Raw genomic sequence first — 14,272 nt, 5'->3', positions numbered from 1 at the left:
GAGACCCACACATGAGCTTGCCTGTCCTGTCCCTCCCAGAAATCCCTGAAGCTTCCTGCAGTATCGCCCACGGGGTTGAGCCCTCACCTTAGGGTATGTGGGGCAGGTGAGACCATTCCCCCAAGCACCTGAGATCTGTCTGCCTTTGCAGCCTGGCTGCTGCTACTTCCCTTGGCTTCACTCCTGAAAAGACAGGACAGTTTCTTCCCTTCCCCACAGAGAACTGGACTCCTTTGGAATGTTCTGGAATTCCCCACCCCCTCTCCACGTAGCCAGCCTTTTCTGTCACCGTCTTGCAGGTGCCAATTCCAATTTCGTTTTGAGGAAGGCTCCGTTAGCATTGCCTTGCTGCTCCCGTTCCCACCGATGCGTGGGATCACACACCATTACTTAGATGTCTGTTCCTCCTGCTCTTTGGGGTAAAGAAAGTCATGACTGTTCATTTGTTCTTTGGCATGAGGGCCTCGGGCTCTGCGCAGTCAGTGGAGCTGGTAGCCATGCCTTCAGCTGGGTTGTTTACCTGCTTGTGTGGAGAAAAACCACCCTTGCCTGTAGAGCTTTATGATTAATCCACAGCTGGGACCTGAGAAGTTCCTCAAGTGCTAGGAGAAATTTGTGTGTAATAAAGTTTCTGGGAAAGGGATCCATGTCCCCAAAAGGTTCTGACCCACTGTTTGATCCCCTCTTAGGAGATCTGCTCTGGGAGTGGGCTTTGCACCTCTTGGCGGCTGGGAGCTCCCCAGTGGTGCCTGCCTTGAGGACACGCAGTCTATGAACGTATGTCATCATGTCGTTCATCCTGGGAGATGGAATCCGTTGCATACCACAGGCTGTTTTTGTAACATGCACCTTTATGTTTGGCTTGTGGTTGGAGGTAGAAGGGGTTGTCTTGCTAAGAAGGCACTTTCTAGGAGTTGGAATTTACGTGTTACTTCCTGTGTCCACGGAAATCTGTTTTACGCTGGAACTTGACTTTATAGGCGTACCGAATTCTCCACCATGCGTATCTTTTTGCCTCCAGATCTGAGGAAGAGGCCTGCTGCCATTCAGTAGGTCATGGATTGGGAAGTGACAGTCAGTTTGTATTAGCTGGGCCAGTTTCAGATACAAGGGGCTGCCCAAGATTATTTTCAGTCCAGGTTGGCCGGACCAAAACATGTAACAAAGTCATCATGGAAAACGATTACTGTTTCACATTCCTAGAGGAAGTAGGCAACCTACAAAGTATTCTCACATGGGCCTGTGAGAGTGAGTTGTGTTCCGGAAACACTCTAGATTTTGGTCAGCTGTAGCTAGTTCCCTGCTGAGAGGGCTGGAGAAAGTAGCTGGGTGGACATTACACTGGATGAGCATTTTTAAGAATCGGGGGTGCTGGTCACTTGCCCCTGCTTTTGGTGGTGACTCCTCTGTCTTGGCTCTGGTCTCCTGAGGTCTGAGCCCATCCTCTTCTGGCTTCCCTGTGTATCACTCTGCCTTCCTCTGCCTAGAGACTCATTTGGTAGCCTCCTGTTCATCTTGATTTGGAGGTAGGGCTAGGCAGTGTATCATGGTGTCATCATGGGTCCTTTTCAGAGTCCTAGGGGCCCAGGGCCTGCTAGGGTGTGGTGGGAGTCATCAGGTCTGGGGTTCCTATTTGTGCTGTCTCTGTGACCGCACAGTCCCCAGAGCCCTTACCCTCATGACTCAATTCTGCCTCCCCTCCACCGCTCCCCTGAGATTTATAACTGAGGCTGGCGCCAGCCATGCTTGGCTACACTGCGGGCTAACTAAGCTTTTGTGAGCCATCTGGGGAGCTTGGTACTGATTTGCATCTGGCACATGTTTTCCCCTGGAAACTAGAGTCCAAACCAGCAGCCTCTGGAATGTGGCCAGCTTGGTTGAGGTTGCGAACTGGACGTGTTTGTGATTTTGCTCCCAGGGGACAGGGAAGGCTATAACCTGGGCAGCAGATGAATAATTGATTTGCTTGTGTCTGAAGGGGTGAAGGTGATCTGGCTCGAGCTTTGTGGGACTCAGTCTTTGTGTGAGTAGCTTGTGGAGGTAGTAATGAAAGAAAGCAGTTCATTCCTTACCCTCTCCTGGAGGAAGAACACGTACTGACCTATACAACACGTGTTTCCTATGTGTGTTACACACGTATGTAGAATTGGCTTACAGAGGGAAGCAGCATACAGCAAGATTCCTGAGGTTCTAAGTGTGTTTCTCAGGTGATTGTGGTTTTTTGTTTTTGTTTTTGTTTTTTGTCTCAGACTTGGGTCAAGTATCTATTGCAGCAAAAGTTTGTTCAACCCTACTGAGATGCCTGTTGGAGTTTGACCCTCATGCCACCATCCTCTATGTGTAGTCCGATGTAATCTCTTGTTTCCTAGCTGAATAATTGGGCTAGAAGTGAGATGTGAATCTGAGGATTTTTTTCCCCATTTTTTTGGTTCTAAAATCAAGGACCTGTTTTAAGAAACATAGGCACTCTCAAGGCAGTTTATAAAATATTTTTAGGGCTAGGTATGGTAGCTCACCGCTGGAGTGCAGTGGTGAGATCTCGGCTCACTACAACCTCTGCCTCCTGGGCTCAAGCTATCCTCCCACCTCAGTCTCTCGAGTAGCTGGGATCACAGGTGCGTGCCACCATGCCCGGCTAATTTTTTGTAGAGATGAGGTTTTGCCATGTTGCCCAGGCTGGTCTTGAACTCCTGGACTCAACTGACCCCACCTCGGCCTCTCAAAGTGCTGAGATTATAGGCATGAGCCACCGGCAGCTGGCCATTGTTTTATGTTATAAGGGTATGAATTTTTTTAATTTTAATTTTTATTTTATTTATTTATTTATTTATTTTTTGAAACGGAGTCTCGCTCTGTCACCCAGGCTCACTGCCAGCTCCACCTCCCGGATTCACGCCATTCTCCTGCCTCAGCCTCCCGAGTAGCTGGAACTACAGGCGCCCGCCACCACACCTGGCTAATTGTTTTTTTTTGTATTTTTAGTAGAGACGGGGTTTCACTGTGTTAGCCAGGATGGTCTTGATCTCCTGACGTCGTGATCCACCCACCTCGGCCTCCCAAAGTGCTGGGATTATAGGCGTGAGCCACCGTGCCCAGCCTGTTTTTCTTTTTTAAAAAAACCCTTCATTCTACAGTTGTTACTCATTTTACAGAAGTCAAAATCTTCCCTGTATTTGAATTTGTTAGTCTTTTCTCCTATGGTTTCTTTTGTTACTTATGGAAACATTTTAAGGTTATGATGATACCTTGTTACTTATGGAAACATTTTAAGGTTAAAGTTCTGATACTCCCTGATACTGTTTAAAAGTAGTTAGAGAGGATGAACGTGAACCAGATACATGAGTCCCTTCTAGCCCTGTGACAGACAAGCCAGCTTCTTGACCGGGACAAGCGTGTATCTGCGTGGCTGGTGTCCCATACAGCTTGGTGAGGGGCTGAGTAGCAGAGTCCAGCTCAAGGACAGTCGCCCTCAGCCCTGGGGAAATAAGTCAGGTCGACCTGGTTTGCTACAAAATGGGCCACCTCCTCACGTTGGTTTTCATTTTAGCTCTAGCCGGCCCGGTCCTTGGACTGAAAGAATGCACCAGGGGCTCGGCAGTGTGGTGCCAGAATGTGAAGACGGCGTCCGACTGCGGGGCAGTGAAGCACTGCCTGCAGACCGTTTGGAACAAGCCAACAGTGGTGAGTGCCGCTGCCCTCCAGTCCCAGCCCCAGCACTCCTCTTGGGTCCCCTTAGAACAGCTGTAACTCACTGCCATATTGACAGAGCACTTTTTCTTGCCTTGTTTTGTTTACTTCTCACTGTGACTCTGTGTGGGAGGCAGGACCTATTGGTGAATGTACCCATTTTACAGCAGAGGAGATGGAGGCTCAGAGAGGTTAAGGTTTCACTCTCCTGAGGCTACCTGGTTTCTTGTGGCAGACAGGATGAGGTCCCCCATGCCTGCGGCTCCAGGTGCCTGCCCCATGCTGCCTCTGGGCCTCTGTGCAGATCCCACTTCTCACCTTAGATAAGAGGCCAGTGGGTTGGCAGTGCCCGTTCCCACCACTGGGCACATGGGCGCGGCTCTATCCTTGGTCACTCACTCCAAAAAGTAAATGCTGAGCTTTTCAGGTACTTTCTGCCTGTTTCATATTTTGTTCTCTCCTCACTCCTCTCAAACAGGCAAACTGCTGATTGAGATCCTGGAGTGCAGTTGCCATTTAAAATTGATTTCCAGCTGTAACCACACTGAGGAAGCTAGCACTGATTTTTCATCTAAATAATGCTAAATGTAGCATATTAATGTGGGGCATGGTCTAAGGCGACAAGCCATGGGTGTGTTCCTCACGGTCCCAAGCCCTCTCAGGAGATGCTCTGCTGACCGTGCCAGCTCAACACAGAGCTGCTGCCCTGGGCTCACTTGGGGCTGTGCCGGCCATCGTGTGGTATGGGCTGTGTTTGACTGAGTGGACTTTGGGTTCTAAAAAACTTGTCAGTGGCCACTACTGCTCCTTCAGTAAGAGAAGAAAGCTTAGCACCATTCTTTTAGAAACAGTTTGTGAATTATTCACTGGAAAACTGCCTTCTGTGGCCATACTTGCCCTTTTTTTTGGAGGCAGGGTCTGGCTCTGTCACCTAGGCTGGAGTGCAGTGGCACAATCATGGCTCACTGCAGCCTCAACCTCCTAGGCTCAAGCGATCCTCCCACCTCAGCCTCCTGAGTACTGGAACCACAGATGTGGACCAGTATGCCTGGCTAATTTTTGTATTTTTTGTAGAGATAGGGTTTTTACCATGTTGCCCAGGCTGGTCTTGAACTCCTGGGCTAAGGTCATCCTCCTGCCTCCCATAGTGCTGTGATTACAGGCGTGGGCTACCACGACTGGCCTGAAACTACTTTCAGATTTGGTTTCTAATTTGCCTTCAATCTTGTTTTTAATACTACTTCCTGTTTCCAGGTTTAATGTGTGTCCCGTAAGGACTTTAAAACTTGATTGGCTGGTCTTGTCATGGCCCAGCCTTCTGTTTTTTGTTTTTGTTTTTGTTTTTGTTTTTGTTTTTTTTTTGAGATGGACTCTCACTCTGTTGCCTAGGCTGGAGTGCAGTGGCACGATCTCGGCTCACTGCAACCTCCGCCTCCCGGGTTCAAGCAATTCTGCCTCAGCCTGCCAAGTAGCTGGGATTATAGGTGTACGCCACCATGCCCGTCTAATTTTTGTATTTTTAGTAGAGATGGGGTTTTCAACATGCTGGTCAGGCTGGTCTCGAACTCCTGACCTCGTGATCTGCCCGCCTCGGCCTCCCAAGTGAGCCACCACGCCTGGCCCGGCCCTCTCTTGATATGGTTCCATGCACAGTACCCTTGACCCTCTGTTTCCACAAATGCTGAGGGCTGTCTGTGGAACTTGAGCATCCTGGGGTTTGGGTGTCCATGGGGGTCCTGGAATTGATACCCGCTCAGATACCAAAGGATGACTGTATTAGCCTGACTAGGTTCAAGTTGGTTTCTCTAAATGCAGCTAAGTTCATAGGTGTTCCTCAGTCTCACCCAGACATGTTTCTTCTCCATGGATGGAAAGTCAGTTGACATCAAGAAGGGAGCCTGGGCATTCTTCCCCAAGGGCCGCAGGAACCAATTAGAATTTCCATGGCCTCTGGTCCAGGTGGGGGCCTTGGTGCCAATCAGAAGATTGGCTTTGGTGTGGTCTTGCCTCGTTAACATGCCTGGGAGGCAGGGGAAGCGCAGGTGAACGGTTCAGTGTGGGTGTGCCTTCAGAGGTGGGTGGGGCGTTTGTTTCTCTGTCCCACCCACCTCTCTGCCATACTGATGTGACTCTGATTTCACCTGAGCCTCAGTTTCCTCAGAGGTGTTGTGAGCATTGATGTGAAATTGACCTGTGCCACGTGGGGTGCTGTGTGGGTATGAGCAAAGGTTCTGTGTCCTGTAAATCACAGTGTGTTCTGGTGAGTCACACCTCTTCCCTCCCTGCCGTGCCCCAGCGCTGCTCATGCAGGGTGGAGAACCAGGATGTGACAGGAGCGCAGTCATGATCATATCCCTGGTTAGAGAGAATAGCGAAAAGGCCATGGGGAGTTCCAGCTGTGTGGGGTGTGAATTTGTGTCCTGCAAATACAAATTTCTCGTATTCTTTCTCTTAGAAATCCCTTCCCTGCGACATATGCAAAGACGTTGTCACCGCAGCTGGTGATATGCTGAAGGACAATGCCACTGAGGTGAGCGGCAGTGAGTGGGGATGGTGCTTGAGCCACGGGCACGTGCACTGGTTCCTAAGAGAGCTGTGATTCCGGGTGTCTAAAGAGGAATGGTGTAGGCCTGAGGGTGGCAAATGTCTTCCACAAAGGACCAAGGAGAAAAGATTTTAGGGTATATGAGCCGTATACTGTCCCTGTCACACAGTCTCTTTTTAAAAATGTAAAAAGAATGTAAACACCATTCTTTGAGTTCTGGGTTGTACAGAAATAAGCTGAAGGGCCTACTTTGCTGACCCCGGGACTAAATACCCAAAGTTAATTGAGATGTTATATTGCATGCCGCTAATACCTAGGTCCATTTTGGCCATCTCTGCTTAGAATTCCCTGTGCCTGCGAGACTGCAGGTCCAGGGATTTTCATTTTGAATGCTCATGTCTGCTTTTGCCTGATTGACCTAATAGAGCCATAGGTAACATGGCCAAGTCCTTTTCCCTGAGGGCTGGCTGTTTTCCAGGCTTGGTTTTTCTGGGAGCTATTGAGGGCCTCTTGCCTTCAGCCCATTTATTTCCAGGGAGGAAAGCCTATCGTGATTCTGACCCTGGTGTCCTCTCGTAGGAGGAGATCCTTGTTTACTTGGAGAAGACCTGTGACTGGCTTCCGAAACCGAACATGTCTGCTTCGTGCAAGGAGATAGTGGACTCCTACCTCCCTGTCATCCTGGACATCATTAAAGGAGAAATGGTAAGTGATGGGGAATAGGCTTTTCCTTGAAGGAGCTTCTGGGGCCCAGGAGAGGCAGTGGCCCAGAGTAGATTGATTAAAATGGAAAGTCTGTTCTTAGCTCTGGAATTCCTCAACAGCATTTTGCTACAATTTGACATCCAGAATAGCTCCTTTGGCACAGCAGGCCACTCTGTATGTAACTTGCCCTGGGGTTAGCGAGGGTGCGGCTGCTGGGGACTGGTCGGACTGCTGAAGGAATGTAAACCGGCATAACCTTCAGAGATGTGAGTTGGATACATCATGTCCAATCTTTAACTGACCCCTTTGAGCAGGCACAAAACCTCACTTCTGTGAATTTATTTCTGTGAACTTATAATTAAGGAATAATTCAGGGAATGTATTGGGGTCTTTCATTCATCAAGTATGTATTATACACAGACACAAACCCTGTGTCACAGACTGGGTTTTTAGCAAAGAACACGGAGCTAGCTTTGTGGAATTTGGAAAGGCCTTGACAAAGAAGAGGTGTTTAAGTAACTGAAGAGGGCCAGTGGGGCAGGACTTTCCCAAGACAGGACCAAGGTTCTGGTGAGGAAGGCAGGGGTTGTGTCATACACAGCCTCCTAGGCCATCTTCAAGGATTGCAAGTGCAGCCTTGGAGTGTCATGATTGTAAGGGCATTTGTCAAAGGGTTTGGTCTAGGTCTAGGTCCCATTGAGGGAAGCTGCAAGTCGGGAAGCTGACAGGACCCTCAGGAGGTCATTGCTTTGTGAGTGAGATGTGATGTGGACAGTGGAAATGGCAGATGCAGATTCTCTTTTGGAGGGTTAAATGGACTGGACTTGCTCATGAGGGGGATGTATAGGAGAGGAAGAGCTATAAATGTCTCCCTGGTTTCTGAGAAGATGAAGGTGGAGTTATTTGCTAAAATGGAGCTAGTTGGGCAGGATAGAATGAGGGGTAAGTTTGAGATGTCTGCAGGGTGGGCATGATTACAGAAGTTAAACACTTGGGAGCCATCAGCATATGGAAGGTGTTGAAAGCCATCGTGTTAGCTCATTTTGTGGGGAAGTGACTTAGAATTGTTGACTCTTCTCCTCCAGCAAGAAGCTCCTATTCCTTTATTTATTTATTTATTTATTTTTTTGAGACTGAGTCTCACTCTGTCGCCCAGCCTGGAGTGCAATGGCGCGATCTTGACTGACAGCACCTCTGCCTTCCGGGTTCAAGTGATTCTCCCATCTCAGCCTCCCAAGTAGCTGGGATCACAGGCACCCACCATCATGCCCGGCTAATTTTTGTATTTTTGTAGAGATGGGGTTTTAGACATTGGCCAGGGTGGTCTTGAACTCCTGACTTCAGGCGATCCACCCGCCTCGGCCTCACAAAGTGCTGGGATTACAGGTGTGAGCCACTGCGCCTGGCCTCCTATTCCTTTAAAGAAGAGCTGAGGGGAAAGAGGTAACATTTAGGAAGCCTGTATTAGTCCGTTTTCATGCTACTAATAAAGACATACCCGAGACTGGGTAATTTATAAAAAAAGAAAAAAGGTTTAATGGACTCACAGTTCCACATGGCTGGGGGGGCCTCAAAATCATGGTGGAAGGTGAAGGAGGAGCAAAGCCACATCTTACATGGCAGCAGGCAAGAGAGCATGTGCAGGGGAACTGCCCTTTATAAAACCATCAGATCATGAGACTTACTATCACTAAACAGCATGGGAAAACCCGCCCCCGTGATTCAGTTACCTCCCACTGGGTCCCTCCCATGACACGTGGGGCTATGGGAGCTACAGTTCAAGATGAGAATTGGGTGGGGACACAGCCAAACTGCATCATTGCCTAATAGGAGAATCAAGGAAGCTTAGGGGCCACTGTGTGGTTAGGCACTCGGATTGGGTAATTTTGTCATTCTTGGTATGCTGAGCAGTTTGAATTTAGACAACAGGTTTGTGTTTCTTTTAAGGGATTTAAAGAGAGGGACTAATTCAGAGGCACTAGATGGCCTGTCTTATTTTCCCCTGGGGAGAGGATTTTCAGCAGGACTTCTTTCCATCCCACCAGAGCCGTCCTGGGGAGGTGTGCTCTGCTCTCAACCTCTGCGAGTCTCTCCAGAAGCACCTGGCAGAGCTGAATCACCAGAAGCAGCTGGAGTCCAATAAGATCCCAGAGCTGGACATGACTGAGGTGGTGGCCCCCTTCATGGCCAACATCCCTCTCCTCCTCTACCCTCAGGACGGCCCCCGCAGCAAGCCCCAGCCAAAGGTAAGACAACGGGCTGGCCACTGAGGACCCATTTTTGGTTGCACTGGAGATGAGAGACCAAAGGGACAGAGAGGGCACGTGTGGTTCTTAAACTGGGGCTTATCCCTGTGCGTGACTCTGCAGTCACATGAGCTAGCCTTTAAATGGTTGTACCATGAAGTTTCTATAGAATGGGATATTTAAAATATGCAAAGATTAATCCCCTTTAAAAAAATTTACTTCTTTTATTTTTGAGACAGGGTCTTGTTCTGTCACCCAAGCTGGAGTGCAGTGGTGTGATCATGGTTCACTGCAGCCTCAACCTCTGAGGCTTAAGTGATCCTCCCACCTTAGCCTCCTAAGTAGCTGGGAGTACAAATGCACACCACCACACCTGGCTAATTTTTGTATTTTTTGTTTTGCCATGTTGCTCAGACTGGTCTCAAACTCCTGGGTTCAAGCGATCTGCCTGCCTCGGCTTCCCAAAGTGCTGGGATTACAGGTGTGAGCCACTGTGCCTGGCCAACCTTTTTATTTATACTAAACCCCCTTTTTATACCATACTGTTACTATAATGAACACTTAATCGATTTTAAGCCTATCAGTAATTTGAGAGCCTGTAAAGCATCTTAGGAACTGGTCAGTAAGTGCCCCCTAATGCTGCAGCCCTGAGTATATAAGGACATTTTCCTAGGAATTTGAGTCCTCTTAAGTTGCAAACCTAACTGCCTCTTCTGTAGGATAATGGGGACGTTTGCCAGGACTGCATTCAGATGGTGACTGACATCCAGACTGCTGTACGGACCAACTCCACCTTTGTCCAGGCCTTGGTGGAACATGTCAAGGAGGAGTGTGACCGCCTGGGCCCTGGCATGGCCGACATAGTGAGCCTTGTGTCCTTGTGCATTGGGGATGTTCTGGGCCTGGGAATTGGGCTGTGGAGGCCGGAGTAGGGCGTTCAGACAACATGCTTCTCTTTTTTCCCAGAAAGCAGCTTGAATAGGTAGTGCAGACTTGAATCTATTTTGGTTAATGGCATCTGGATATGTAACAAAACTGGGAACAAAAAGTAGGAGACTGTTTCTGGGAAGATTTTGTTTCCTGCCAGGCACCCTGTGTATTAGGAACACTGTAGAAATACTTTTTGCCCCCATTTTCTTTTTTTTTTTGAGACTGAGTGTTGCTCTGTTGCCCAGGCTGGAGTGCAGTGGCGTGATCTCAGCTCACTGCAACCTCTACCTCATGGGTTCCAGGGATTCTCCTGCCTTAGCCTCCCAAGTAGCTGGGATTACAGGTGTGTGCAATCACGCCCAGCTAATTTTTGTATTTTTAGTAGAGATGGGGTTTCACCGTGTTTGCCAGGCTGGTCTCAAACTCCTGATCTCAAGTGATCCGCCCGCTTCAGCCTCCCAAAGTGCTAGGATTACAGGCGTGAGCCTCTGCGCCCGGCCTTTACCCCATTTTTTTCTTTTCTTTTTTTTTTTTCTTTTTTGAGACGGAGTCTCGCTCTGTCGCCCAGGCTGAAATGCAGTGGCGCGATCTCGGCTCACTGCAAGCTCCGCCTCCCGGGTTCACGCCATTCTCCTGCCTCAGCCTCCTGAGTAGCTGGGACTACAAGTGCCCGCCACCATGCCTGGCTAATTTTTTTTGTATTTTTTAGTGGAGACGGGGTTTCACTGTGTTAGCCAGGATGGTCTCGATCTCCTGATCTCATGGTCCACCTGCCTCGGCCTCCCAAAGTGCTGGGATTACAGGCGTGAGCCACCGCGCCCGGCCATTTACCCCATTTTTGAAAGCTTGGCTAATGTATGTGACACTGAGAATTCCAGCTGTGCTCCTGCAGCAAGCATGGTCGCTGACCATGGTTCACCTGGAAGCCTCCCTTAGTCCTGTGGGCTCAGAAACTCATTTTCTTGGCCCCTTACTTAGATGGTTTCATTCTGGGACCCTATTCCAAGATTATTAATCACACTCAGGTGGATGTGTAAAACCAAAATGCCATTTTTAGTACCTGACAACTGAAGAAACCTGCTAGACTGGCAGCTGAGAAGCTGGTTGTAATCACTCTGTCCTTTGGGATCTAGCGAGGCTTTTTGGGTAGAGTGGCCAGCTCTAGGAGATGAGGCCTTCTCCATTTTTTTTTTTTTTCTTGAGACAGGGTTTAGCTCTGTCACCCAGGCTGGAGTGCGGTGGCACAATCATAGCTCACTGCAGCCTTTACCTCCTGGGCTCAAACAGTCCTCTTCTCAGCCTCCCAAGTAGCTGGGATTACAGGAGTGAGCCACCACGCCCAGCTGAGGGTTTCTCTCTGACTTTCCGTTAGGAATGTTAATCAGGTGAACATTCATTCATTTTGAAAGCCTAGGAATCCTGTAACCTCATTTTAAGTGTCTTTGCATAACACCATTTAAACAGGTTTCCCAGTTGAACCCTCTCTGAGAGGCTGTATCATGTTACCTTTGGTCCTCTCTCTGTAGAAGCTCCCCAAATACAAGGAGCAATTCTGTGGAGTCTACTGGAAGTATCTAGATTGTCTGAAAATAAGCAGTTAAAAATCATTATAACTTGACTCTACTGGATTTAAGCTTTATAATGCCATCTGAGATTGTGTAAATGGCTTTGAAAGGTAAGCTCCAGTTCCTAAGCAGTGTATCTCCTAGCTGCCTTCTCTCCAAATTGCCACTGAATAGTTGCTGTATGATCCTGGGGCACGTGAGGTTATAAGATAAAGGAGACAGGAGGGTGGAATCTTTAAGGTCCCTTAAGAAACATTTTCAAAACGTCTTTTGCACACATTTCTTATAAATGATAGAGTAACCAAATTGTCATTTTCATCTTATTAAAGCTGGCCCAGAGCAGACATTCATAAAATTCTACTTTAGAAACTTGCTTGATAGTCACCAGTTGACACTGTTGGAAATGCTGGGGGGTTTTTGTTGGTTGGGTTTTGGTGCATTGTTGCAGTGATTTGTTTAGCAATCTGTTTCTCTCTCCTCAGTGCAAGAACTACATCAGCCAGTATTCTGAAATTGCTATCCAGATGATGATGCACATGGTAGGTGGCACGGAGGCCCCTTGTTAGCATTTTTCTTTGTTTTTCAGGTTTCGTCATTTCTAGGAATTTTGAAAATTATATGGTTTAGTTTCCCTTTTTTACCTTAGAGTGCTGAATTGGGCTAAATCGACCCCTCTGGCTAGGAGACTCTCCACTTGCAATCTCAGTACCTCCCCTGTTACGGGAGAGGCTGAAGCATCTTGATCCCAGGACTGCCCTGGCGGCTTCCTGGCAATTTGTTTGCCTCTGCCCGTTCAGGCCGGCCATCAGGTTTCTAGGTCTGGCTTTAACCCTGGGATCTGTAGAAGTCAAGTGCTCTCTAACTAAGCCAGGCCTGAGAATGGCTGTGTTGCCACCTGAGTCGGGGGAATACTGCCTCCCAGAGTTTGTCCCGTGCATGGCAGCAGTGTCCGCTGAAGCTGCTGCTTGAGCTGGTAACTCCTGAGCTGGCTTTGGATGCATTCAGGTGGCAGGGGGCATTCCTTCATTAGAATCAAGAATACCCATTCAGGAAATGAGCTCGCTAGTCCACGCAGAGCAGGGCGGCCTGCTCACGTTGGGAACAGGCACTGCCTCCTTAGATCTGATTGGCAGGGCTGAGTGGGTGGGGGGCACCTTTTCCCTGTCTGTCATGCTTTCTGACTACTTGAGATTGACATACCAGCGTTTGAGTTTGTTCTCTGATCCAGGGGTCAGCAAACTGGCCCATCATGTTTTGTACTTAAAGGGTATTTTTTTGGAACACAGCGACGCCTGTTTTGTGCTACAGCAGCACAGTTGAGTAGTTGCAGCCAGATCTTATGGCCAAGGAGCCTGAAAGATTGACTCTCTGACCTGCTGTAACCACTCAAGCAAGCCGAGGAGGAGTAGTTTATTTGGGATTATTACTCACACCCTACCATGTTCTAAAAACAGTTAAAAGGCAGCTTACAGAGACATGCACCTGAAGTAGGTAAAGATAAGCATTGACGGGATTTAATCTCGTGAAGTACTTCCTTATAGCTAACTTAAAATATTTTTCTCATTATAAAAGTTATACTGTGTAGAAATGTGTTGAAAATATGGACAATACTTCCCACACAAAAATCATTTGGAGTTTCAGAATATATCAACGGGGTCATATATACTACCTTGTACCTTGTAGTTTGCATTTTTTGCTTAAAAATATGTTGGCCATTGAATATTCTTGTACAAATGACTAAATGCTTGCAGAATAATCACCTGTGTACATAGAAGAGAATTTACATAATCGGTCCCCGGTGGCCGGATGTATCTAGGTTGTTTTCAGGTTTGCCTTTGGGAAGATGAATATCCTTATAGCCAAATGCATACATATATGCATATCCCTGCCTTTCCCCTTATAATAGAGAACTAAAGCTGGAACTGCTGAATGGAAGCATGAGGCTTTGGATACATTGTTAAATTGGCCTTCCAGGCTGCCATTTGGCCACTTGCAGTAGATTGCCCTAGGATCCCTTACCCCTCAGGGATCCCTTACCCCCCTTACTTGGGCAGCCCTGTGTCTTGTTCCGTGGTGCTGCTGATCACTAACCTGTGGGAAAGCCTTGTGGGCCCAGGGCCAGTGTGGGCTCCTGAGTATGGAGACCCTTCATCAAGCATTTTCTGGGGCTCTTGCTACACAGTGTTTTGAGTGTGATTTAGTGTGTAAGACCTGGAGATGGTGCACACAGAGCAGGACAGCCCCCAAATGGTCTATCCCTGCAGGGCCAGGAAAGCTTTCAGGGCCCCCTTGTCCGCAAGATAGCAGGAACAAGGTAGGTTGCTAAGATCTGACGGCAAGAGCATTTCCCCTGAACCTCTTGGGACATCCTTACACCTGATTAACTGCTTGATTGTTGTTTTAATTTTTCTTAACTGTTGTGTCCTTTCCTTTCTCTTATTTTCACCTCCGATTTCCTGTTTTTTTGTTCAACAGCAGGATCAGGTATGTGTCGGGGAATCTGCTTGCAGTAGTGGTCTGCTGCTTCCTCTAGTTACTTCGCTTTTTTTTTTTTTGGGTATGGCATGATTAGCTCTGACAGATACAAGGAATGG

The 14,272-nt window shown here is 48.1% G+C and overlaps 1 protein-coding gene across 1 annotated transcript in view; it reads left to right on the top strand.

The window, feature by feature from the left end:
* PSAP (prosaposin) overlaps positions 1 to 14,272 on the top strand; it is a 35,059-nt gene that overhangs the window by 13,326 nt on the left and 7,461 nt on the right. The window contains exons 2-7 of the mRNA XM_008968981.3: positions 3,548 to 3,681; positions 6,143 to 6,217; positions 6,812 to 6,937; positions 8,983 to 9,183; positions 9,903 to 10,046; positions 12,161 to 12,217. Of these exons, the coding sequence (XP_008967229.1) occupies positions 3,548 to 3,681; positions 6,143 to 6,217; positions 6,812 to 6,937; positions 8,983 to 9,183; positions 9,903 to 10,046; positions 12,161 to 12,217 (737 nt within the window). The remainder of the gene's footprint in view (positions 1 to 3,547; positions 3,682 to 6,142; positions 6,218 to 6,811; positions 6,938 to 8,982; positions 9,184 to 9,902; positions 10,047 to 12,160; positions 12,218 to 14,272) is intronic.

This window comes from Pan paniscus, chromosome 8, assembly GCF_029289425.2.
Source record: "Pan paniscus chromosome 8, NHGRI_mPanPan1-v2.0_pri, whole genome shotgun sequence".
NCBI lineage: Eukaryota > Metazoa > Chordata > Mammalia > Primates > Hominidae > Pan > Pan paniscus.
The sequence above is the reverse complement of the archived record's forward strand: the minus strand, read 5'-3'. Positions and strand labels throughout refer to the sequence as shown.